A 27,673-nucleotide genomic window follows, 5' to 3' on the forward strand; every position below is an offset into this window, starting at 1 on the left:
TCCACCAAAGACCTGCCTCATCGGCATTGAAAACTTGATGTGGTGTGTATCCATGCTCTTCAGTAATTTTTTAAAATTCCTATGCATACTTCTTGGCAGCTTCATTATCAGCCGATGCACTTTCCCCTTAAATTCTTATGTTATGTAAAGAGAAGTGATTTTTAAATCACTCAAACCAACCTTTACTGGCAACAAACTCCGGGTTTATAGAAGGTTCTATATTTTCTTTTAAATAGTTGAAATTGTTAGTGCCTTTTGTTTAATTACATTGCTGTCTAATGGGATCCGTTTTTTTAACACTATCAATTCAAATGCTGAATGTGTTTTCCATTTTCTTAATTACTGGTGCTCAGGGATGAGCTGCCATATTTGTGGAAATGAAAGATCCTGCAGCAACAGCAGTTCTAATTTTCTGTTCATTTTTATTTATGAGCCGGATTGTTGCTTCATTTAAATTTAAACCTTTTGCAAAGAATGATACCTTTTCCCTTTTCAAAGATGATACAAAATTTGTATCTTTGATTCTAGAGAAATAAAATTTCTTTTGTGCAGTGCTTTTTTAATTTCCTTAGGCATAATATAGAGCTGGAATTTAATTCACAACAAAAAAATTATTCCAATACGGTTCTCAAGAACAAAGTTTAGTAATACATACCCGGTAAAATTTATGAATGATCAAATAAATACCTTAAAAGTCAAGAACTGCATGCTTCAAAGTCACAATTTTTTATGGTCTCAAACAAGCAAAGTTCAATAGCACAGAATCCAACATGGAGATTTCCCAACAAAATAAAATAAGGGGATTTCTCAATAGTTTTTTTTGCTGCATAATGACTAGAGTCAACAGCGGGATTCACAAAAAAGAATGGAAATGTTGAAAAATTACATTAACATAATAGCAGGGTTCCCCCCCACAAAAGCTCAAAAATACTATGTTATACAAAGGGTACTAGGAAAGTTTTGCAATACAGCTTTGTTTATTTAATTTTTTCAAAGTAATTTCCTCTACATTCAATACACCTCTCCATCCTCCGAAACCAATCTTTAAACCAGTTCTGCCAAGTTTCACTAGGGAGTAAAGCACACTCGTTGTCCCAAGCCCGTAGAAGGTCCTCATCACTGGAAAACCGCCTCCCTTTTAGCTTCATTTTCACATGCGAGAACAGTGCAAAGTCGCAGGGAGCAAGGTCTGAACTGTAGGGAGGGTGCTCGAGAAGTTTCAGTCCTGTTGTGGTCAAATATTCGGTGCAGGCTTTGGCGCGGTATGCTGGAGCATTATCGTGATGGAGGTACCAGGTGTCCATTCTTGACTTTGGCCGCAGGTTCTTCATAGATCCAATGACTTTAGGCAGGCATTGTTCAGTATACCACTTAGCTGTGACTGTCTTCCGCGTGTCCAAAACAACACGTTCCACAATTCCACTCGATTTGAAAAATACAGCTATCATTTTCTTCTTTACAGATCGGGATTTTCTGACAATTACGGGTGTGTTGTCATCATCAAAGACCCAAACTTTGTTTTGAGCCTTGGTCGGCAGATCGTAATAGTACAGCCAAGTCTCGTCACCTGTCACGATGTTGTTCACATACCGAGATTGTCCCTTATCAAACTTTTTTAACATCTCCCGGCACCAAGTCACACGTCGTGTCATCTGCTCTTCAGTCAGTTGATGCGGCACTCAGAGAGAACAAAGTTTCTTCACGTGCAAATGATCTTGCAGAATCGAACGAATTGCTGGGGCATTTAGGCCCAAAGTATCCTCTATCTGTTGGTAGGTCACTCGCCTGTTTTCGTCAAGCATTTTCCTCACAGCAGTAACGTTTTCCTCCGTAACTGACGTTCGTGGCCTTCCCGGCCTCTCAGAATCCTCCAGAGTGAAATTTCCCCTTTGGAATTCTCTATACCACCTGAATATCGTTGTACGATGTGGACAATCATCATCTAGTGCAAGAGTCATTTCTTCTAAGCACTGGTCTATGGTTAAACCACGCACGAAATTATACCGCAAAACTGTCCTTATCTCATTTCGTGACCACAATGCCATCGCAAGCACTTTACACTCTCACTACTAATGAATAACTGAGCCCATCGACTTGGCGCGGCGGCTACTATGCACGTATGAACATGTCTCAACATGCAGCAACAAGCAGCTTCCTGTGATTCATTGTTGCGTCATATTGCAAAACTTTCCTAGTACCCTTTGTATAAGTACGGTTGTGCAAGGACTGCAGTAATTTAAATTAAAATCAATGTTAGTGCAAGACCATGTTATACTGGGGTTGCACAATTTTTTAATTCTTTCTGAAGTATTGAAAGTACATTGCAAATTCCCAGCACAGAGATGAGCAACAGAATGAGTAACATGCTAATTGAACCTGTTATTCTGATGCAAGCTGCATCAGAATAACAGATTCAGTCATAGGTTAGAGCTGAAGTGCTCTGATACTATCAAATAAAGGTGTATTAATTTTGTTAGCTTATGGATATGCCCCCTAGATGGCACAACACACTTTCAATGATATGTGGCATACTAATTCTCCTGCCCTGCTTCTTCCCGCTGTGATCTATACATGCAACAATAAGCCATATGATTGTCCAATTTGAAACCAACAGTATATAAAAACCTCTCCTGCCTTGTACTCATTTCGTCAGAATATAATGAAATGTCTTTCAGTCCTCCACCAACTGAGAAAATGATCCTTTACTTGTGAAATTTATTTCAAATATATGCAATTAAAACATTTTTTCCAAAATTCTCCTCCTAAAAGCTAGCTACATCTTATCATCTGGTAAATATCGTATACATACAGCAGGTTTCAACTGAAATGTCCTGGAGGATGGGGGCCTAGTTGCTTAATTTTAGTTTAGGATATTTGTATTCCTCACCTTTTTTTTTTGTCATATTTGGGCTAAAAATTTTTAAATTTGATATTAAAATTGGACCTGACTATTACCATTTAGATTTCATGATTTTTAAATTAAAATTTTGCCTAATCAACTGCTTTCTTCTCAATGGAAAAGTTGTTCTCTGTCTTGGGGTTAGCCTAAAAACGTATCACTGTACTTCTGAAATGAACAAACCAATTTTATTTGAATAAAAAAATAAAACATTTGGATGATATTTGTTCTTCAATACACGCATTCAGCTATGAATGATTGGTTATAAGTGCAGATGTGTTGTTTCCTCATGCTACAATCATTGGATTTGTTTTGTTTATTTTTTTAAAATAAAAATCAGCTTACACTCATTTCTGAAGTATTTTTTTTAATATAAAATTCAAAAATTATAGCTCAAATATGACAAAAAAGAATAGACTTAAGCCAATAGACGACCATTAGCTTAAACTAAAATCATACATACTGCACACAGCCTCTTTCTGTATAGCTATGAGCAAACTGGGTTTGTACTTAGTGCATCGATCTCATATTTTTGGAGTACTAAGTAGCAAATCCGGTAAGCTCACAACTATGTACCGAAAGAGGCTATTTCTGACATGTGCCATGATTTTTTTATAGCTTTCATAGCTTGAGGCTTTTGTCCCGAATTTAATTATAACAATGTCTCCTAAACCTAAAAATAAGTAAAATAGTTCCTGTATATATATATGCTGCTCAAATGTTTAAGAGGGAATATATAAATAACTTGAAAAATTTGTAGTGTTTCTGCCTTTCACCATCATAGATAAAATGCAGTTAGCTCTAAATTTTTAATTAATTCTTAATTAATTGAATATCACTGTGATCAAGTAACTTGAAGAAACTGCAGTTCTGTACATCTTATATATAATACAATTAGTTACAAATTTTTAATTAACTGAATATCACTCACTGTGTAATCACTATTTAATAATCTGTAAAATACAATTGTAAAAACTGGCCTCATGTAGGTCAGAACATATTGTTGCAACTAAGATGTTAACCTATATCTGTGTGCACATATAAATATGCAGTGTCTATATTGTAATACGCTGAAAGAAACATTCACAATTTTGGAGAAAAATAAATCTTCTTTGTTAGCATTGTATTTATGCAAGGAATCTGTTTTTTCATATGCATAATGTGATCATCTGGAACGTATGATTCATAATCATATGCAACTCTACAATTTACTATAGTAAGGATGCTTAGCACATCAGTAGTTTTACTATGCTGTTCTAGTGTTTCACATAAAGCTTGAATAAACCAAGAACCTTTTGCTGTGTTTCGCCAAGAATAAAATCCAGGTACTGTTGAATATGCAATAAGAAAATCTACATGCAGAGGAATTCTACTAGCATTACTAATGGTATCAGGTTCATCATGACATAAAAGGACACCACTGTCTAACTGATCACCCTGGCATGCCTGAATAATAAATAACTTTGGTTTTCCAGCTAATGAAGGGCAAGCTTCATCCGTAAAAGGCAAAAAGATTAAATCTGTTGGAAATTTTTTGTCTTTACCATAAATAACTCCACAATCACCATGAGTTAGAATACAACACACAAAACAATCACTGTCACTATGATTTTCATTCCCAACTTCTTGCAATGTTGTCAGAATTTTTTCTGTAGAACAATCACTATAAGTAATAGTATTAAAATGAAGTTTCTGAAAGCAATTATGTAGTCGTACAGCATCAACATCTGTACCTCTTCTTTCACTTAAATGTGTATGTTTGTCAAATAATTTATTGTTGAAAATAATGCATTTCCCTCTTGTTTTATGACTCATATTATATGCTTCAGTTTCAGGAAATAAAAACATGTCTATAGGTTTGAAACTAGATTCTGAAACATTTAAATCTGATGTATCAATAAAATCACCGGCCATTATTTCCTGTTTTTATGCAGAATACCTGTAAAAATAAAAAATCAGTTTATTAAATAGTTCATCCACTACATCTAAAATAATTAAACTAGGTGCTGAGTTTGTAAAGTCCGGAACATTTTTTTAAAAAAATTCGTTGGTTCCCTTGTAGCACAGTATACATCAAGTAATGCTATGGATAAAGGGATGGTTGAGAGGGAGAAGACAGAGAGTTGTAATCAATGAACAATGCTCTTTGTGGACTAATGTTATTAGTGAAGTCCCCCAGGGTTCAGTGTTGGGTCCATTGTTGTTTTCTGTATTTATTAATGGTATTGCTGAAGGAATATCAGGCTTAATGTCCAAGTTTGCAGATGATACAAAGGTTGGCAGGGTTGTTAATAACACTAAAGATAGTATGCTACTGCAACAGGATCTAGAAAAGTTGAGCAAATGGGCTAAGAGGTGGCAACTGAAGTTTAAAATTGACAAATGCAAAGTACTCCATATGGGTAGCAGTAACCCCAGAGAAATGTAACAACTGTGTGCTACTACACTTAGGGTGGTAGAGAATGAAAAAAAAACCTCAGAGTAATTGTGTAGTCAGATATGAAGTTTTCTGTACAGTGCAGACAGGCTGCCAGAGCAGGTCATGGGGTCTTATCAATGATGTACAGGAATTTTGCCCGCAGGGAAAAGGAGGTGATTATCCCTTTATATAATGCAATGGTCAAACCACACCTTAAATACTGCGTACAGGTCAGGAGGCCTCATTTTAGGAAGGATGTAGAGCTGCTGGAACAAGTACAGAGAAGGCCAATGAGACTGGTGAAAGGAACGAAGGGTTGCTCTTACAAAGAAACGCTTAAGTTCTATAAATTGCTGTGTCTGGAGACTAGGTACATGCGAGGTGATCTGATTAAGGTGTATAAAGCCTTGAATGGTTTGAGCAAGCTCAATGCTGATGGGATTCTTCATCTTGCTCAGATTACAAACTTGATGGAACATAAATTCAAACTGAGAAAAGAAAATTGTAGAAATTAGTGGGGGGGGAGATGTGTGTGATTTTTAAAATGGTTTATTCTTTAGTCTTTGGAGGAGGGACCAGAGGGAGCCCATCCCTGCATGCTTGACATCAGACACCAGTAGACATTTGTCTGTTCCGATATGAAGTTCGTGGGATAAGGGGTCCCGTGTTAGGGTCCTCGTATATGGAGAGTTCTTTGTGTTGGTATTCGCTATGGGGATTGTGCTCTATCCTCAGTTCTGATGTACAGTGGTAATATAAGTCAAGATTATGGAGGTGAGAGGGGTCCTTTGTCTGCAAAAGAGTTCCTGTGCGAAGTTGGTAAAGGCATTATAGGTCTTGCTGGATTCCAAGAGGTAATGCTCTTGGTCCTTTGGATTAAAGTATGTATTTTGGTAATTAATACACATCTTAGGTCTTCTAGATTGGGCAAGTATACATTAGGTGCTCCCAGGTCTCTGGGAGCCTGCAGAAGCATAGGGGGTTGTCTGTTAATCCCATTGTTATTAACTTTCCTCTGATGGCCCCCATGCCCAGTGAGTAGGTATGAGGACAGTAGGCCTGGGGAAAGCCAGACTGGCATTTCTGGATGAGTTTTTCTGAGGTCTGGAATGAATTTTTTGGTAATGGTACCCTTTGTGCTGTCATTCCAGTGTTGCTGCTAGAAGTCATGTAAGTATTCGGTCAAACGTCGGTTTTCCATTTTGTGGTTGTTTGCTGTGTTTGAGGTGAAATCTCGGAAGGTGGTAGCCTTTCCTCTGGTCAGGTTGGTTAGGATGCCAGACTGCACTACCTCAATGTCCAGGGGGAGAGTCCCCCCCCTAGGGCCTGCAGGGCGTGGGTGCTGACCGTGCAGCAGGCTCGAGAAGTTGTCAGTAATATTGTCCTCTGGATAGTTTCTAGCTTCCGTTGATTGGAGACCATTGTAGTTTTGTTATACCAGACTGGAACGGCATATGTAATAGCGGGTGGAAAGACCTTCTTGTAGAATGGACTGAGGGTTCTCCTTTTGAGCCCCCAGTCTTTCCTAGTAATCCTGGCAAACAGTAAAGCATAGTTTTTAATTTTCCTCTGCAGTAAGGTTATTATCTAGCAGGAGACCCAGGTATTTAAGCTGGGTATCCATTCGAATTGTTTTATTTTGAATCTTTATCTGTGGTGGTTTATTTAGCTGCAGATGCCCCTTTAGTAAGACTGAGAAGGTTTTAGTGGCAGCGATTTGTAGATTGAGTTCAGTTGCCCATTCCTGTAGGGTTTCGAGGGATCTGTTTCCAGAAGCTTCCAGTTGTGTCCTGCTGCCTGCATCAAGCATCAATGTTATGGAACATGGTACTTGACAAGTTTCTGCAAAAAGACGTAGGAAACGTTACATCAGAGCCAAAGATGTAACGTTTCCTACGTCTTTTTGCAGAAACATGTCAAGTACCATGTTCCATAACATGGGGCCGAGAATTGAGCCCTGTGGACAGCCTCTGTGCACCTGCCGTGTGACTTGAGCGTATGGGGCTCTCACAGTGATTTTCCTGTGCAAGAGATACTGTGCAATGCATTTAAAGATATTTGTAGGAAGATCTGCCCTTCTGAGTCTTGCCAGGACGCTCGGCTTAGAAAAATAATTTCACTGACACAATCAGAGCAAATGTTGGCATCAGAAGTTTTGAAACAGTAGTCTGACCAAGGAAAAGAAGAAAAGAAATCTCGCAGGTCATTCCATTTTGCATTCTTGTAATGCCAAACAATATGAGGTTGGAATAGACCAGCCCTAGCGGCCTGTCTGCACTGCTCAGCGAACTTCATATTCGACTGCACAATTACCCCCAGGTCTTTTTCACTTTCCACTTCCCTGAGTGTAGTACCACACAGTTTGTACGTTTCTCTTGGGTTATTGCTACCCATATGCAGTACTTTGCATTTGTCAATGTTAAACTTCGGTTGCCACTTCTCGGCCCATTTGCCCAACTTATCTAGATCCAGTTGTAGTAGCATACTGTCTTTACTGTCGCTAACAAACGTGCCAACCTTTGTATCATCTGCAAACTTGGACATTAAACCTGATCATTGATATCAATATCATTGATTAATAATCAAAACAACAATGGGCCCAACACCGAACCCTGGAGAACTCCACTAATAACATTTGTCCATGAAGAGCAGTGTTCATTGATTACCATCCATTTAGGCCTAAACCTTGAACAGTATTTCTTAGTTGGAATGAGAAGCCTAGTAGGCTCCAAAATTAAGTCCCTGAAGGCGTCCCATTTAGAATTCAATGTTGGTAATATCATCAGTTGATCTCACTGTACAGAATTTAAAAACTATCTGATACCTCTGTAGTCACCTTTACGAAAGCAATAGCCCTTCCCTTTAGCCTTAAGGTAGTTACATCTTTAAGTAATTCCCACATCAGTACATTGTGATCACTGTCACGCAGTGGTTCCTTTATCTGCAAATTCTTAATGCATGAATAATCGCTGCTGATAATCAGATCAAGAGTATTACTACCTCTGGTTGCCTCTCACTAATGTTGTTGTAGAAAACAGTCATCCAATAAATCCACAAAAGTCTTGCTAGTGTGCGAGTGACCAACCCACAAGTTCCAGTCGATATCTGGAAAGTTAAAATCCCCCATTATAAGACATTCTGATTTACTGGCTCACTCTAGTTCTCTGCACAATTGCTCATTATACTCATCAGATTCATTAGGCCTATAACACACACCTACTCTCATTTTTCCTTTCCCAGTGCTTATGTCACACCAAACAGACTCAACATTGCATTTTCCACCAACATTAATTGGATGCACTTCCTTAGATTTTATGTGTTTCTTAACTAACAGCATAACCCCTACTCCCTTCCTGTCTTGTCTATCCTTTCTGTAAACATTGTACTCCCTAAATTCCTATTATGCACTGCTTATGTCTGTGTGACATCACGTCACACAGACATAAGCAGTGCGACATCACGTCTCTGATATCCCAACAATATCTGCCTTTGATGTCTTGACTATCACTTCAAGCTCATCAAATTTATTAACTATACTCCTAGCATTGGTGTACATGCAAGTATACATGCAACTGTTTCTACTCTTAGTTACCATAACACAGCCCATGTATTTATTTGTTCCACTGACTCCCAGCAGTCCTGGAAATCTCCATTGCCTTGTTTTCTAGACTACTGCTCATTCTAATAGAAGCAGTGCAAGAATCACTTTTGCCTCTGCCTGCAGCCACTGTTAACCTTTTAGTCTGTGTATCCCCCCCAAGCTGGCAATTTCCGACCCACCTAACACTGCCTCGATAGCATCAGCAAATATTCTTGCAAACTTTCTATTTAAGTGTATCCCATCATCTCTGTAGAAGCAGTTTCTCCCGTCAACAAGCACAGACCAGGTTGAAAAAAATTCTACCCCTTGAGCCTTGCACAATCTCTCCAGGGCCAAATTGATCGACAAGGCTCTCATCATATACTCCTGCTATCGTGTCTGGGCAGAATTGCAGACACTTTCACATTCAACCCTAACTCAACTTTTTTTCAACATCGACCTATACTTGTTGAGTAAATCTGCAGATCTCTTACTCGTAATGTCATTAGTTCTAACGTGTACAACAATATCACCCTTTGTGCACATAAAAGATGGTATCTGCTCTACAACGTCATCAACTTTTACCCCTGGCAGACATACCCTGGTCCGGTTCCACCTATCCTTCTTGTATAGTATATTCCCTGTCTCCCTGACAATAGAATCACCAACAATAACTAGTTCCTTTGGGATCGGCACATTCTGCCTTGGAGATTGCCTCTGTGTTGCCTGATGCACAGGAGTGAGCTCTGCTGTTGAGCCTGGCAACTGCAAGCTTGATGGGCCCCTCATTAATTTCTTCAAGGGCATTTACCCAACACTTCAAGCTCTCATAGACACCCATTAGAACGCTGAGTCGGCACCTAATTTCTTGACACTCTAGACACCTAGCACACACACACAAAGACATCCTCCTTGGCTAAATCATGTCCTGTTTTAGAAAAGTCAGAACACATTTCACATTTCGCACATTTTTTGAGACTGTGATGTGTTGGAGAATTACCCCCCCTTCGTTTCTCCCCCGAGTCACAGCACTCTCGCTAGTTTGTGATCTTTGCTTCGCAGCTCTAGTCTGGGTCATGATTTCTGTTTAAATACAATTTAATTAACAATGAAATTTAATAAGATTAATAATATTTTTGATTAATTGATAATACTATAATAAGCTAACAGATTTCTAATTGAGTGCTTCGTATTATGCTATCTAGTTTTATTTTATACCTTATGCTATCAGTTCGTGATATATATATGTTATACTATTTCTTATCGACTACAATATTGTTGTTGTTGTTATTTGGTTTTTAGGAGCATTAGCAACTAAGGCCATATTGCTCCGGGATATGCGGTGGTCATTTCCTGACCTTTCCGCGTCCTCTGTATTTGGTGGTGACGGGCTCGAACCCCGGTCTAATCAAGAAGCGTGTGCTACGCACTGCTGCTCCTTCCCACCTGGCTACGGAGGCGCCCAACTACAATATGGCGGCTAGTTCAACAATATTGCATGATAATGAAAGTTTTCTAAAGTCATATTTCTGTTACAGTAATTATAAATAAGAATTTAACGGTAAAGTACCAAATCTTTTTTTTTTAGAATGGATTCACAATCACTTGTTAAAGAAGTAAATTCATTCAAAATGAAAAATTAGATGCAAATGAAAACATGAAGGCAGTTTTATTGCTATATAAATGCACCTGAATATCCTTCCAATAAAATTTTATCTAGCAGTAAGGCTTGATAAAATTTGATCAAGATGACCAAATGGGCAAAGATGATCAGCAGTGAGACGAGGATATTTCTTGGGTTGTCTGCTGTGGAACCACCCATACATCTGAGTGTACAGTGCATCGTCATTTGGGATATTGTTCTTGCATTCCCCATATTGTACTGCAATGCAGAGTGAACTGCCGTTGAGTTTGTACAATGCACTGCACCCTTCACTCGCCATGAACATCCCCCCTGTGTAATCTTTTACAGTTCTTTCAGCAGGAGGTGGTTTGACCCATCTGACACTTTAAATATGATTTGAAAAGTGTAGGGTTGGTAATTTATTAGTGGATGATGCCACTTCTGAATATTAGATTTAAACACAGCTCTGTAGTTTTCTCAATGCCACACCACACTTTCTTAGATTAGACTGCTTCCTTGGACATCAAAATTTCTCCCCCAGGGGGCAGTGCCACCCCCGTTGGGAACAAGGCCTGCTTCAAGGGTGATCAAGTGGCAAAACTGCACAAAGTGCCAAAATTTAGGGGTGAAAAGTGCCCTGCAAATTCACTGATTTGCTGTATATCTCAAGTCGTGATATGAAGTCAATCTTACATTCCGATTCAAGCAATTCGGACATTCAAATGAATAAATAATATATTTGATTCTATCCTTCCGGTGCTCTCATACATTGTTTCTTTTTAAAAATAAAAAATAAGTATTTTTCAGTTAATAGCAAAAACATAATGCATAAACTTAATAGGAAGTTGGAGAGGATGCACCAAAAAATCTCACACGGAGAGCTAATAGACCTGGGACTGGTTCTGGTTGGGAAACATGTTTGAATGATCTGTTTTGCTTTAAAAAAAATAATAACCCTCCCTGCACTGGGTATGAAATGCATTTGGATATACAGTTGAACCTTGATTTAGTGCTATCATTTGTTCATCTCTGACACTGGCACTAAATCTGGGGTGGTGCTAAATCAAGGTACTTCAAACAGTATAATTACAAGAAATAAAACTGCTTAATTCACAATAATTATCTGGTATACTGAAAAAATGTAACTCGCAGAATTTTAAAATAGAAATAAAATTATAGTAAAACTCACTTTTTGACTAAGTATTTGGCAGAGATGTTAATGATCAGTGCCAAGAAGCGCTCCTTCAGGATGACTCGAACAGACTTCAAAGATGGTCAGCGAAGTGGCAGCTATTATTTTAATGTTGCTATATGCAAGGTATTACATTTGGAGAATAGCAAACCACAAACAAATCATACACTTGGTAGGGCTGAATTAAAAACAGTGGAGGAGGAAAGGGATCTGCAAGTTACAATAGAGGCAGATACGAAGTTTTATGAACAGTGTAAACAGGCAGCCAGGAAAGTCCATTGTGTCCTATCGATGATTTATTGGATGCTATCCTGTAGAGATAGGGAGGTCACAAACCCACTGTACAAGGCAATTGTAAGGCCACATTTGGAATACTGTGTTCAAGTATGGAGACCACATCTCCACAAAAAAAAAAACATCAAGGTCCTTGAAAGGGTCCAAAGATGTACAACTCGAATGGTGAGATCAGCAGGACAACCATATGATGAATGGCTCTGATTATGTGTGCTACAGAGCTTGGCAACTAGGCATCTCAGAAGGATTAGTAAAATGAATGAAGGTGTGCTACCTTTAAGGTGGCATGGCTGACTGATCATTTGCACACCATGAAGGATGTGAAATGCCCCTGCTATCAAAAAATGATTAAATTAATTCATTCTAGGACCAACTATGGATCAGACAGGGAATATAAATGTGACTAGGGCCCTAAATTTCATCCAATTGAATGCTCAAAGAGCACGTACAGTTGTTGATCAGATCAAACTCAATTAGAGGAAAATGATATAGATATCTTGGTACTCCAAGAGCCTTACACACATATGGGTAGACTTCAAGGATATCCAAGAGGCTATAAGATCATAGAACACACCACTGGTGTCACTTCTACTGTAATAGTAGTAAAAAATACTGATCTTACTGTCACAAAGGTGGGTCACCTCTGCTCCCCAGTGGCTGTGTGTGTGTGTGTGTGTGTGTGTGTGTGTGTGTGTGTGTGTGTGTGTGTGTGTGTGTGTGTGTGTGTGTGTGTGTGTGTGTGCACATTTCACGTATCACCAGTGCTATAGGACAGTTTTATATTATATCATTGTACAGCAGACCAGATGAAGATATAAATACTAGTATAGAATACTTACAAACAGTTACAGCTCTGTTACCAAATGCAAACATTATTGTGTGTGCTGATATTAACTGCTGGTCATCCTTATGGCATAGCCGTGCAGAAGACAGAGCAGGCATACATAAAATGGCCAAACACTAACAGAATATATAGCCACTTCTACATTTCAGGTTTTAAACCAGCCTCACAATCTGCCAACTTTTAGCAGAACCATGTGGGAGAGTGACACTGATGTCACTCTTGCCACAAATTCAATAGCATATAAAATTATGGACTTGTGTGTCCAGTCAACCTACATCAGATCACAGGGCAATAACTTTTAAATTAAACAAGCAACTACAAATAGTTCAAAAGCCCCTGTTGGATGTTAAAAGATATAACTTAAAGAAAGCAAACTGGAACATCTTCATCGAACTAATAACAGCTGAGCTGCAGAAACAGGAAAATGAGTGGTCTAGATCAAACAACAATTATAGCCTGGACAACCATGCACTGATTATGACTGACATCATTATTAAAACATCAAACTTGTCCATCCAAAATAAAAAATCTAGGAAGCAGGTAGTCCCCTGAACTAAATATACTTAGGAGAAGGGTATACCAAGCAAGAAGACATTTTCAGAGCCAGAACATTTTGGCCACAAAATAAGGTTGATGAACTGAGAGATTCTTATCGAATTCTCAGGAACCAATACACAGCCCTCATTAGAGAATCCTGGTGGCACTTGGTGGGGACATCTGGAAATGCCGACCCTTGGGGAGTCATGTACAGAATTGTCACCAACACGCTGCCAAGTGAAAATGTTACAGAAACAACAGTTAAACTAGATGGAACCCCAACCCTATGTTGAGCAGAGTCTGTTAATAACATATTAGACACTATTATCCAGACTGAGGCTGGGAATTATTCCCCTACTCAGAATGACATCAGTAAGGAAAACTCAAACTATGAAAATGCCAACATAGAGCCTGTATTTACAAAAAAAGCATTACAGGTGGCCTTGACAAAAACTAAAAACAATAAATACCGAGGATTTGACCTATAAATTGAAATCATTAAAAAATTGGCTGAAATAGCACCAGACAAACTTATAAATCTGTATAATCACTGTTTGACACAGAGAAATTTCCCCAAAATATGGAAAACAGCTGTGCTCAGGCTCATATTAAAGAACCATGAAAAACCTCCCACTGATCCTAAATCCTATATTAGAATATCGGTTTATTATACAGAAGCAGGATATCACACAAACAATCAGTATGGTTTCAAGCAGGGCAATTCTAAGGAGGAAAAAATGCACCACCTAGTGACAGTGGTAAAGATACAAGGTGTCAAGGTGTGTTTGTTTCAATTGCATCTCCAGGGTTTCCCCTATATGCCAACTGTAGCATCTGAAAAGGTATAAGGCCAAGTGTATGTATGTAGGTGTGTAAGGTATGTGCAAGGCTGGCAAGTGTATGTTTGTATGTATTAGGTGTGAAAGTATTTGTGTTGTTATGTTGAGTGCTGGCACCTGGTGACTTCGCAGCCAGGGGGGGCAGGAGACACCTGTTCTCCTGCACTTGACTTCCAACCTGGGCCACATGGAAGCATGCAAGGGACCATTTTCTAGCTGAGACACTTACTGGGGCTATCAGGTAAGCCTGGGAGCCCCAAGGAAAGGAAAAGGAATGGAATTTAGAGGGAGAAGTATGGGAGTAGAAAAGAAAGTAGCCAGAAAGCAAGGGGATGAAAGAAGAAGGCAACCTCCAGAAACAAAAGAATAGGACTGAGATAGAGTAAAGAAGAATGGGGATGACAGAGTAGGCACATCCCCATGAAATAGAAGGATTAGGAATGAGAGAACAAAGAATAGAAAAAGTAAACTAGTGGACAGAAATTCTCTATTCAAAATTTAAGGCTAATACTTAAATCTAGAATTTACACAAAACTCTTTATCTTTGAGTTGAAAACCACTAAAACTAATGGAAAGAAACCAAAGAAATTTTCAAAATTTAATTATATTAATTAAATTAAATCAATTCAATATATAACCTTTTACATGTTAAAACCTCAAAATATCTAAATCTGAGGAATGAATCATTACCCCAAAGAGACATTTACAAGATTAAGGTTTCTCACAACTAGAAGCATAACAAAATTCTATGAAACTTAATTTAACCAAACAATTCATATAACATAAGTTATGTTGAGTGCCGGATCCTGGTGACTTCACAGCCGGGGGACCAGGGGGCACCTGGTCCCCTGTCCCCCGGCTGTGAAGTTGCCTTTACAACAGAAACCAATTTATTCCCATAATCAGGAATATACACACAAAGGTTGCCAAAGCGCATGTATACCCATTCATGCACAAACCCAAAGCACAACTTTGAGTGAAACTCCCACACTTCGGGGAAGAAAACATAATATAACATTCAAGGATTTGAAATTACAGTCAATTTCACCAAAACAGTGAAATATTTCTTAATCCAGGTTAGGAGCCAATATAAATAATATCTGCATTCGATTCACTAGGAATAGTCCAAAGGGTTCATGCTCACCAGTTCCAACAGAACCCGGTACAACAAGTAATATTAGTGTCCCTTTCCTTAAGAGAACACCAAAAATGTGAATATCCATCTTATGAACACATTTTGCCTAAAGACATAATTTGTTGATATCACCATTATCAATCTTACGACACCCAAACAGACCAGAACAAAACTGTGCTAAAGTGCAAGAAGACTGAGAATTTAAATCATCAAAGCGCACACTGATTCATGCACAACCAGATCAACAGTTAAGTAAAAAAAAATACCCTTGCTTCCATTCTCAAATCCAAACTTGTAAGTATCACAGCAGTTGTCCAACCCTGCAACAAATCAATTTCCACAAAAGGGTCAAGGTAAAAATCACTCAGTCTAGTAATAAACAACAAAATATCCTTGCTCATAGTTTAGTTTTCTGGCCCAAAAATGAGACTCTAGACCAGCACATGGACTCTTAACACACACAGAAAAAACCCAAGACAGGGGTGAGGAACCTTTTTACATTAGAAGGCCATATTTTATTTTACCAAGATACTATAGGCCAGTGTTTCTCAATCTTTTTACTCTCGTGGCACATTTTCCAAAGAAGAAAAATTTCGCGGCACACCTACGTAGTCATAGAAGAAGAAATTTCTAAATTTTGCGGCACACTTGGAAAATTTTGCGGCACACTAATGTGACGCGGCACACCCTTTGAGAAACACTGCTATAGGCCACATGCTGATAATTAAATATATACAAAAAAAATTAAATTTTTGTAGGCATATTTACACTTTTAATTGCAGTCTGTTATTGTATGAGGAATATTTAAACAAAATATATTTTGCGACATTTATTTGTTTAGCAAAGATTATGCTTTCTTGGTGATTCCCTTCTACTTTTCTCTCTCTCTCTCTCTCTCTCTCTCTCTCTCTCTCTCTCAGGGTAACACAGGAATTTTTTTTTTTTTTTTGGCTGGTGCAGCATAAGCCTCAGGCTTCCTTGCACCATATGGCTAATAATAATAATAATAATAATAATAACAAAATTCAAAATGGATGAACTTAGACTACAATCCCCAGGGGCTCATATCTGGTGAGTATTGGCTTGGCACATCCAGGGTCCTCAGCTTTATATCATCATTTTTCTCTTTCTTGGTGATTGCTTTCTACTTCTCTTTTCTCTCTCTTTCAAGGGTAACCCAGAAATTTTTTTTTTTTGGCTGGTGCAGCATAAACCTCAGGCTTCCTTGCACCATATGGCTAATAATGATAATAATAAACCATTTAATGACTTTCTTGCAACTGCTTATTGCCAGACAAGTAGTCTGATATTTGGTTCCAACATCATTGAGTGTAATTTTAATTGGTCCTCCAAGTGAATATCTGTCATCTGAGATCTCAATCTTGTTTTAATTTGTGTCATATATGAAAATGTTGATTCACAACAGTATGTTGTGTCAAAACAAGATAGCATTCATTGAGCATGTTGACGTAAATTTGGGCATTCACGAGTATTTTTCCATATTTGAAGAGGATCCTTCTTCATGTCAAATAGACTTCAGAATATTATCTTCTGAGAGCTCAATTAATTCCATCTGTAAGTCATCAGATGCTTTAGAGACATCAATCATGTGTGGTTGAAAACCTAGTTTCAGTATGAAATCATGTTTCTCAAAATCAGCAAACCTTTCATTGTATTCTTTGATCGAGGGGTCTAGAACAGATGTGTATTCTTTCATGTCGCATTTCCTTAATGATTCGTTTGTGTCCTGTTCATTAATTACTTTTGCCAGTTCAGGAAAGTGTTCAGCTGAAAGTCCTGATCAGGTAAGCAAGGTTTTGAAAAAGGTCAGCTTTTTCCGAAATGCCTGTATTTTAAACCACATATTATATATAGATTTGGTTTTACCTTGCAAAAAAATATTCAGATCATTTTGCTTTGATATTATGTCATACAAAAATACAATATCTCTGCAGAATTCCACTTTTGACAATTCATGCTTGTGATTTGTTTTTGCAAAGATAAAAGTATGACAAGTATTTGCCCTTGGGACAACCAGTGCACTTTGGAATGACATGGCAGATCCATGCTGAATGTATCATCATCAAGATGAAGCATGTTATGAAATTGGCAATGTCATTATGTATTTGCTTGAATGTAGTTTACCATACCTATAACTTTATTTAATGTGTCACTTAAAACAGTAGATTTGGCACACATTCTGCTGATGAAGAATACAGTGAAAGGAAATCAAAGTATCTGGATCTAGCAATTCTTTCTGTAGTAATGCAACAAACCCTTCATGTTTTCCTCTCATGGAAGGTGCACCATCTGTGCATACACTTATTAAATTACATAAATCCAGTTTTGCTTCATGGCATTTTTCTTTGTAGATGTCAATTCCAGGTGTCCTGGCAGTAAGGGTGTCCCAAAGCCAGTAACTCCTTGTGACAATGAAAATCTGTAGTTATAACATGAATAAAAAATAACACCTGTGCTGAGTCAGCAATGTCAGTGGATTCATCCAAGGCAATCAAATAATAAATGTCTTCACTTTGGCATATTGCACAAAGCTGTTCTGTTATATTATGGGCTAATTCATGATGACAATCAATTATGGTCCTCCTTGAAAGGGCAGTTGTTTGTACTTATTATTATTATTAGCCTTAAAGTGCAAGGAAGCCTGAGGCTTATGCTGCACCAGCCAAAAAAAAAAAAAATTCCCGTGTTACCCTGAGTTCTTAACCTTAGCTGAATCTAAACATCCCACAACTTCAACAATGCATTCTTTTATGATTTCCACATCACTAAATGGCTTACCTCTTCTTCCAAGTACTGTATATATGCTACTTTATATGTCACTTCAGTGATGTCAGTCCCTTGTCCTGACGTAGTTTTAAATACTTATTGCTGCTGCTTTTCCTCTTTCATTTTCAAGGTTCTCCTTCAGATTTAGCATATTTGTTGTCCTTATGAGTCGCATAATGCTCATATGCATTGTATTTCTTCACTATTGCCAATATAGTGTCATAGAGCAAACAAATCATTTTACAGTTTACAGCAACAACATAATACTGTAATTCCCATTCTTGATTGAATACTCTCTTTTTTTCCTTTAATACTCTTTTCTTATTTCTTGACATAATCGGGTTACCAGTAAAAATTAAAAATAAAATACACAGACTGATTTAATTTTAAAGGAAACAAGCATTGGAAACCGATGGCACTGGCGAGAATGATCGGAATGTCAACTGATACTGATAGTAGTAAGCGATATGAGTCATCACAGATAAGAAATGCAACATTGCCAAATGAAGTTCAGTTTCAAGTGGAAGTGATGCCATATCATTTGTATGGGAAACCATAATATTCTGTTAAGACTAGTGAATTAGAATAATGGCTTTATTTTGTATTTACTTTAATATATAATTCATTATTATTTTCCTTAACTAGAAAAGGCAATGCATACATTTTCTTTAACATGTTACAGTTCTTTCTTAAGAAGCTCTCAAGCCTGTGACGTGAATCACTGGGTGGTTGCCAGTTCACCAATTACCGAGTTGCCACTGACAGGTCTCTCGCTAACTACACAGTTATCAATATATATAATTTTACCTCTTCACTTTGTTTTGTACTCTATCGATCTATCCAATATTTTTATGCCTTTTATGTTTCTTTTGGTAATGTATGGCGTAAATGTAAACTAATTTATATAAGGACCTTAAGAATAAATTTAGAATAATGATATATAAAAAAAGAGAATAGATAAAATTTACCTTAAAAATATTGAGTTTGTGTTATGTCATGAAATAAAAGGCAGATTTTGCATTTGAGAGACACAGACAATAGGCTGCAACTGGTACCTCAAAAGGCTGCATGTGGATTAAGGCTGCAGGTTCCCCACCCCTGGCTCAAGACAAGCCAGAAATGCAGTCTGGAAAGTTCATATCGATAACCCAAGCTCATATCATAAAAGGACATAAGCCTACATTTCACAGAAAATTTACACCACCTACACAGCACAGCCAGGCTCAATAACCTACTCCATCAGGTTATATACAATCAACCAAGCAAAAGATGTCTGGACCTACAAAAGAATTTTCCTTAACTAAAACATCAACCTTAAGAATAAATTTAGAAATGTACAATTTTTAACCATTAACCACATCATTTAAGTCAGCATTCACAAATTGCTTTCTTCTCTTAAAGATTTTATGTGTAATCTGACAAAGCCAAGAAATTTACCCTGTTTGCCAGGAAATGAGTCACATCTTTATAGTCATACACAATAGTTAATAATTGTAACTCATGTCTACGATCAACGTACGGAACACAGTCAAAGATCAGGTGCTCCAGTCTCTGGAGTCTCATAATCTCCACAGCCGCTAGAAGCCCCTATGTGTATTTTTAACAATTTTCCTCAGATTAGAAAGTCCCTGCGACCACCAAGGCATGTAGTTCATTCTACATTTCTTTTAGTGAAGAGTGGCTTCAAACACTTCCATTATTAACTTTTGCACTTCATCTGCCTACATTTCAGTATTCAACAGTTTCAGACAATTAATAGTCTTGGAAGTGACCAGCTCATGGAGCATATTATCAAAATATTGCAAATCTGCACCCTGGATCTGAAATCTAGGCAAGTCTTGAGAAACACACTGGTCTGTACTTGTTAACAGGAGAGACTGCTTCTACAGGGATGGGATACACTTAAATAGAAAGGGTGCAAGAATATTTGCTGATGCTATCGAGGCAGTGTTAGGTAAGTCGGGAAAACTGCTAACTTGGGGGGGATATAAGGACTAATAGATTAACAGTAGCCGCTGGCAGAGGTGAAAGGGATACTTGCACTGCTTCTATTGGAATGAGCAGCAGCCTGGAAAACAAGATGTAGGGTATTTCAGAGACTGCTGGGAGTCATTGCGGTACAAGTAAACACATGGGTTGTATTAATATAAGAATAGGAACAGGTGCATATATATTTGAGTACATACCAATGCTAGGAGTTTGGTTAATAAATTTGATGAATTTGAGGTGTTGGTCAAAACATCAAAGGCAGATATTGTTGGGATATCAGAGACATGGTGTCACACAGATATAAGGAATGGAGAACTGAAATATGGCTGCACATCCAAGGAAGTGCAGCCAATCGACATCGCTGGGCAGTGCAGTGTTGAGTCAGTTTGGTGTGACATACGCACTGGGAGATCAAAATTGAGAGTAGGAGTGTGTTATAGGCCTAATGACTCTGATGAGTATAATAAAAAACTGTACAGGGAAATAGAGTGGGCCAGTAAATCAGGGAGTCTTATAATGGGGGATTTTAATTTCCTGGATATCAAATGGAATTTGTGGGTTGGTCACTCACACACTAGCAAGGCTTTTGTGGATTTATTGGATGATTGTTTTCTACATCAGCATGTTCGGACCGAACCAGAGGAAGTAATACTCTTGATCTGATTATCAGTAGTGATTCTTCATGCATTAGGAATCTGCAGATAAAGGAACCACTAGGTGGTAGTGATCACAGTGTGCTGAAGTGGGATTTACTCAAACAGGTAACTACCATTTAAATTCTATTCTGTGTTTAAATTCTATACGGTGGGACAAACTGATGATATTACCAACAGCAAATTCAAAATGAGGGGCATTCAAAGAATTAATCTTGGAAGCTACATATCAACTAAGAAATATTGCTCAAGGTGAACTAATGAGACATGTGGCAGAGAAGAAAAAATGCATGGGATACATATAAATTAATGGGTGAAATGGAAGCCTATGATAGATATAAGTTGGTCTGTAACCAAGTCACAAAGGAGATTACACAGGCAAAGGCAGATTATGGGAAATCTTTGGCAAAGGATGCAAAGAAAAACAGCAAAAAGTTCTTTACCTATGTAAACTCTAGAAGGAAAGGAATGAATCAGATTGCTCCACTGGGTATTGATGGTTCAACTGTTGATGATCCTGCTCAGGTGGCTAACAAACTAAATGAGTCATTTGCATCTACATTCACACATGAGAAGTTACTCAGGGAGGGGAGTGCCAGAGGTGAATTAAACTCTGGCAGTGATCTAGATGATTTTGTAATAACTGAGAGGAAAGTGGAGAAGAAATTGTTGAAGATAAACATAAAAAAGGCACCCAGGATGAATGGGATCTATCCAGTTATATTAAAGGAGGCAGCAAAGGAAGTAAGCAAACCCTTAGCCATAATTATGAGAGCTTCCTTGGAATCAGGGGAGGTACCCATGGACTGGAGATATGCAAATGTGACCCCAATTCACAAAGGAGGATCAAAGGGCGACACAAGTAATTATAGACCTGTTAGTTTAACTTCTGTTCCAGGGAAATTAATGGAGGCACTGGTTAAAGAAGCACTGCAGGATCATCTAGCCAACACTTCAGTTGTAGCTCAGACACAGCAAAGGGGAAGTCTTGTCTGACCAATTTGATTGGATACTATGATGTGGTCACAAAGAAACTGGAAGTAGGGAATAACTTTGATATCATATATTTGGATCTTAGAAAGACTTTTGATACTGTTGCATGGAAGACTGCTGCACAAATTGGAGCAGTGTGGCATTGGAGGCAAATTGGTGCTATGGATAAAGGGATGGTTCAGTGGGAGAAGTGGTAATCAATGGACACTGCTCTTCATGGACTACTGTTATTAGTGGAGTCCCTCAGGGTTCAGTGTTGGGACCATTGTTGTTTTCTGTATTTATAAACAATACTGATGATGGTATATCAGGCTTAATGTCCAAGTTTGCAGATGATACGAAGGTTGGCAGGGTTGTTAAGGACACTAATGACAGTACGTTGCTGCAATGGGATCCAGATAAATTAGCATTAGCATTAGTAGAGGCATATAATGCAAGCTTATGCAGCATCAGCCACTATGCGAAAAGTACCGATTGCTAATTTTGCTAGTCACGAGGGCTCTCTCTCCTGTATGCAGTCACTTCCATCTTAACATGGCTCTGTACCTACTCTTTATTGTTGCTTTATAAGCTGGCAGTGGTAGCACAGCATTTGACAGGTGCCTTTCAAAATAATGATCCTGCATTACCCTTTAATTAATAATTAAAAAGTGAAATTATTTTAGCTTCCTATATATAGAAAACTTTTACTGTAATAGTTAGAACAGTGATGGAACTGGAACCTTGATTCATCAGACCAGGAAACTCTTTTCTGCTCACTCAATGTCCAGGAATGGTGTCCCTATGCCCACTGAACTTGGAGGTTGGTTTTTTTTTTTTTTTTTTTTTTTTTTTAGTAGTTGTTGGTGCATAGGCTTCTGTGGCTATAATGCACTTCCCAAAGTTTTTGCAGTACTTTGATCCAAGCCCGAGGCGGGAATCGAACCCGTGACCTTTGGGTTGCCAGGCAGGCACTTTACCCACCCGGCTAGCCCGGTCAGCACTTGGAGGTGTCAATGATTGTCAGTCAACATGGAAACATGAAAAGCTCACCTACTTCGTAGACCTGTCTGCTGGATGACATGCCTCACTAAACTTCATTTGCTAGCATAGCATTTGACAGAAACCACTTCTTAAATTTTTCTGTTTTTTTTGTTTTTTTTTATATTGGAAATAAAATCAAATCTCCCCCACATGTACCTTCCCCACCAATATTCTGTAATTGGTTATACCATAATTTCTGCTTTCATTTTGACATACTATGAATTACAAGACATTAAATTTTTGTTTGGCATTTAACAGATACCAAGTAAGCAAAGGTGTCTCCCTTTCCCACATGTTTGTGAGATGCCACTGACAGGCGGCATCTCACAAACATCATGAGATGCCATTGACAGGTGACTAATTTTCTTTGTTCATTTTAGCTTCAGTTTCATTGGTCATATAATTATTTCCGGGTCCTCTCTGGGTGAAATGCGGATATGTTTGCTTTACATTACAAGCCAGCTGTTTTTTTTTTTATCCTCACTTACAGCTTTAATTACACTTTACTTTGTGTTTGGTTTTTTTCCCCCCCCAATACTATATTTTGATGTATTTATATATTGCCATGGCATGTACTTTACGTCAGAAGCAGATGACACTATATTGTCATCATGTAGTAGTAGCAGAAGCATGTGATACAAACCAGCAAGCTTTTGTAGCATCAGCCAAAGAAGGGGAAAATAAAATAAATAAATAAAAACATTTCACAGATCAATTCCCTCTAAACATTTGTCCAGTTCTTCCTTGATTTTATTTAAGCTATCAACTTCCACGACAGATGGCAGTTTGTTCCAGCAATCAACTAACTGCTGGCTAAAGGCAAATTTCCACACATCTATTCTATAATTCTCTTTCCTCAAATTGAATTTATGCCCTCAGGTTCATAATCTGGGCAAGAGGAAAAATCCCATCAGAATTGAGCTTGCTTAACCCATTGTAGGCATTATAGACCTCAATCAGATAACCTCGCAGGTGCCTAGTCTCCAGACGATGCAATCTGCAGACCTTAAGCCTTTCTTGGTAAGACCACCCCCTCGTTCCCCACACTAATCTTGTTGCCCTTCTCTGTACTCGCTCAAGCAACTCTAAAACTTTCTTAAAATGAGGCATCCAGACCTGTACGCAATACTCAAGGCATAGCCTGACCATTGCCTTATACAAAGGGATAATCAACTCCTTTTCCCTACTAGCAAAATTCTTGTATATCATTGACAATATCCTATGGCCTGCTCTAGCCACCTGTCTGCACTGCTCAGAAACTTCATATCTGACTGCACAATTACTCTCAGGTCTTTTTCATTTTCTACCACCCTAAGTGTAGTACCACACAGGTGGTACGTTACTCTGAGGTTACTTCTACCTACATGCAGTACTTTGCATTTGTCAATGTTAAACTTCAGTTGCCACTTCTCAGCTCATCTGTCCAACTTTTCTAGATCCTGTTGCAGTAGCACACTGCCATTACTGTCATTAAAATAAATAAATTTAAATAAATTTTCTGTTTATACTCCAGGTCGACCACACAGTCAGAGGAGTTCACAAGTTAGAGAGAATATAAGAAACAGCACCATATTCAGCAGTCACAGCTTGAACCCGTGTCACTCAAGACGTGTACTTATTGCACCCGTGCACTTGACCACTCAGCTATGGCGGCCTTAACAAACCTGCCAACGTTTGTATCATCTGAAAACTTTGGCATTAAGCCTGATATACCTTCATCAATATCATTGATAAATATACAACAGTGGGCCCAACTGAACCCTGGGGGACTCCACTAATAACATTAGTCCACAAAAAGCAGCATCCATTGAATACCACCAGCTGTCTACTCCCACTCAACCACAATTTTATCCATTATAGCAACTTGCCCTTAATACCATACTGCTCCAATTTGTGCAGTAGTCTTCCATGTGCAACAGTGTCAAAAGCTTTACTGAAATCAAAGTATATGAGATCAAAATTATTTTTTGCATCTGGTTCCTTTGTAACCACATCATAGTGTCCAATCAAATTTGTTAGACAAGACTTTTCCTTACAAATCCAGCTATGTCTGAATTATTACTGCAGTCTTGTCCAGATGATCCTGCAATGCTTCTTTAACCAGCGACTCCATTATTTTCCCCCAGAACAGAAGTTAAACTAACTAGTCTGTAATTATTCGTGTCACCCTTAGTTTCCCCCTTGTGAACTGGGGATACATTTGCACATCTCCAGTCTGTGGGGACTTCCCCTGAGTACAAGGTTGCTCTCATAACTATGGCTTAAGGTTTGGTTACTACCTTTGCCACCTCCTTTACTCATCACATCTGGTGAGTATGGGCTTGGCACACCCAGGGTCCTGAGCTGGATATCATCATTCTTCTCTTTCTTGGTGATTCCCTTGTACTTCTGACTCTTATTCTCTCTCTCTCTCAGGGTAATTGAGAAATTTTTTTTAGCTGGTGCCGCATAAGCCTCAGGCTTCCTTACACCATATAGCAAATATTAATAATAATAAATGGATAGATCCTATCCATCCCAGGCTTCCACCCATATGGTGCAAGGAAGCCTGAAGCTTCCCTGCACCATATGACTAATAATAATAATATAATTATGTATATATTTTATGTAATATAATATTGATTTATTCCCTTATATATATTATTATCTCCCTTTTTCTATTTTCTTTCTTCTTTGTCACTTTTTACTTACATCAACAACTTTATTTACTTACTTATTGTGTGTGCGTGTGTGTGTGTGTATATATATATATACACACATATATATATATATATATATATAACACCTATTTTTTTTTCTTTTTTTATAACATTCAGCATAAATACTGAATGTAAAGTTCAAATACATCACATTTTTTCTGATTTCCTAATGAGTTATGTGCAAATCATTTCAATTGACAAAGAAGCAATTTGCATTTATGAAAAAATATATCCAAATTTAAATGAGAAGGAGAAAAATCGATATATTTACTTGGTTCAGTACTATCTAACTTGATACCAAAACTTAACACGCTTCACCTTCTCAGTAACATTAAATTCTATTGCTTTTCAAATAATAGCTGAGTACACAGAATAATGGCTGAAGCGCTCACGTCACTGACGCCACAAAACAAGGCCTTTTCTTTTTCTTTCCCTCTCTCTCTCCCTCTCCGACTTCTTTCAAAGTAAATAAGCTACCAGAACGCTGTAGCCACAGAGTAGTAAGATACGTTTCGACGATCGGTAGGTAAGGTACCGGTATGGTGATGGAGTTCGGCCCAACCCCTGGTTTTTTTTTTTTTTTTTTTTTTGTCCCCAAATGAACAAACTGAAGCTATTTTCATATAAAAACGCATAGATAGCACTGTTACGCTGAAATCAGGGGGTTGAAATCCTCAGGAATATTTTTTAGTATTACTATACTTGGCTTTCTATGATTCATTATTGTTATTATTATCAGCCATATATGGGCTTGGCACACCCAGGATCCTGAGCTGGATATATCATCATTCTTCTCTTTCTTGGTGATTTCCTTCTTCTCTCTCTCTCTCTCTCAGATTAATTCAGATTTTTTTTTTTTTTTTTTTTTTTTTTTGGCTGGTGCAGCTTAAACCTTGGACTTCCTTGCACCATAGGGCTAATAATACAATACAATACAATACAATTTTATTAATAATAATAATAATATGGTGCAAGGAAGCCTGAGACTTATGCTGCACCATCAAAAAAAAAAAATTCTTTCTCAGTTACACTGAGAGAGAGAGAGAGAGAGAGAGAGAGAGAGAGAGAGAGAGAAGTAGAAGGTAATCACCAAGAAAGTGGTAGTAGCAGTAGTGGCATGTGAGGCAAGAAAGCAAGTCAATGAGCTTATGCAGCATCAGCCAAAAAAAAAAAAAAAAAAAAAATCACACCATTCCCTCCAAATGCCTGTTCAGTTCCTCCTTAAATTTATTCAACCTATCAACTTCCACAACGACAGATGGAAGTTTGTTCCAGTACATCTGTCTTTTCTTAATTTGAATTTATGCCCCCTTAGGTTCGTAATCTGAACAAGTGGAAGAATACCATCAGAATTCAGCGTGCTGAACCCATTCAAGGCCTTATACACCTCAATCAGATCACCGCGCAGGTGACTAGTCTCCAGCCACTGCAATTTGCAGAACTTAAGCCTCTCTTGGTAAGAGGATCCCTTCATTCCCCTCACCAATCTTGTTGCCCTTCTCTGTACACCATCAAGCAAATCTACATCCTTCCTAAAATGAGGCCTCCTGACCTGTACGCCATACTCAAGGTGCCCAACACTAACAATGTCCAGAAATCCCATGAGGCAAAAATTAGGAAGTACACGAATCTGAGACATGAGGTCACGCAGATGTGACATATGCAAGAAGTAACGACCGTCCCGATCATCGTGTCAACCACCAGTATGGTGTCAAAGACCCTACATAGCAGCGTAGCAGCAATAGGTCTCCCAGAGAACACCTACAAGGAACTCCCGAATGTCGCAATCCTGAACACCTGTAGGATACTCAGAGAGTTCCTCAACCAACAGTAACACCAGACATTACAATCACCCTGTGTACTTGATAGCAGTACCCGTCACGAAGTGGAAACTCCCAATCATGGAGAAATAATATAAGAGCAAAAATAATAATAATGACGTTTGTCTTAACAGCGGGAATAATACCTATTAAAGTTATTATTATATTATAATATTAATACAGTATTACAATTTATAGTTGGTGTGCTGGCTGGTACCAGGGCCGCGTTAACGCTACGGCCATTGTCGGGAGCCTCATCCGAAGTGGGACGCATTTTCAGTGTTAATATTATCTAAAGTAGTGATAAAATTTTCTGATAATAATAATAATAACCAAGAAAACGTGT

The 27,673-nt window shown here is 38.2% G+C and overlaps 1 protein-coding gene across 1 annotated transcript; it reads right to left on the bottom strand.

Annotated features, from left to right (window-relative positions):
* Positions 1-3,873: 3,873 nt before the first annotated feature.
* Positions 3,874-25,901, bottom strand: LOC150081493 (caspase drICE-like). The gene is made up of 2 exons (XM_090379329.1): positions 25,779-25,901; positions 3,874-4,838 (listed from the first exon to the last, which is right to left on the bottom strand). The coding sequence occupies exon 2, from the start codon at positions 4,811-4,813 to the stop codon at positions 3,983-3,985; it is 831 nt and encodes a 276-aa protein (XP_090235455.1). The 5' UTR covers positions 4,814-4,838; positions 25,779-25,901; the 3' UTR covers positions 3,874-3,982.
* Positions 25,902-27,673: the final 1,772 nt, after the last annotated feature.

This window comes from Mastigoproctus giganteus, chromosome 8 (assembly GCF_048544385.1).
Source record: "Mastigoproctus giganteus isolate SK-2022 chromosome 8, ASM4854438v1, whole genome shotgun sequence".
Classification (NCBI taxonomy): domain Eukaryota; kingdom Metazoa; phylum Arthropoda; class Arachnida; order Uropygi; family Thelyphonidae; genus Mastigoproctus; species Mastigoproctus giganteus.

Bases quoted from the DNA above. Each gene is read 5' to 3' on its own strand.
- LOC150081493 (XM_090379329.1), bottom strand. From the start codon at position 4,813: ATGGCCGGTGATTTTATTGATACATCAGATTTAAATGTTTCAGAATCT.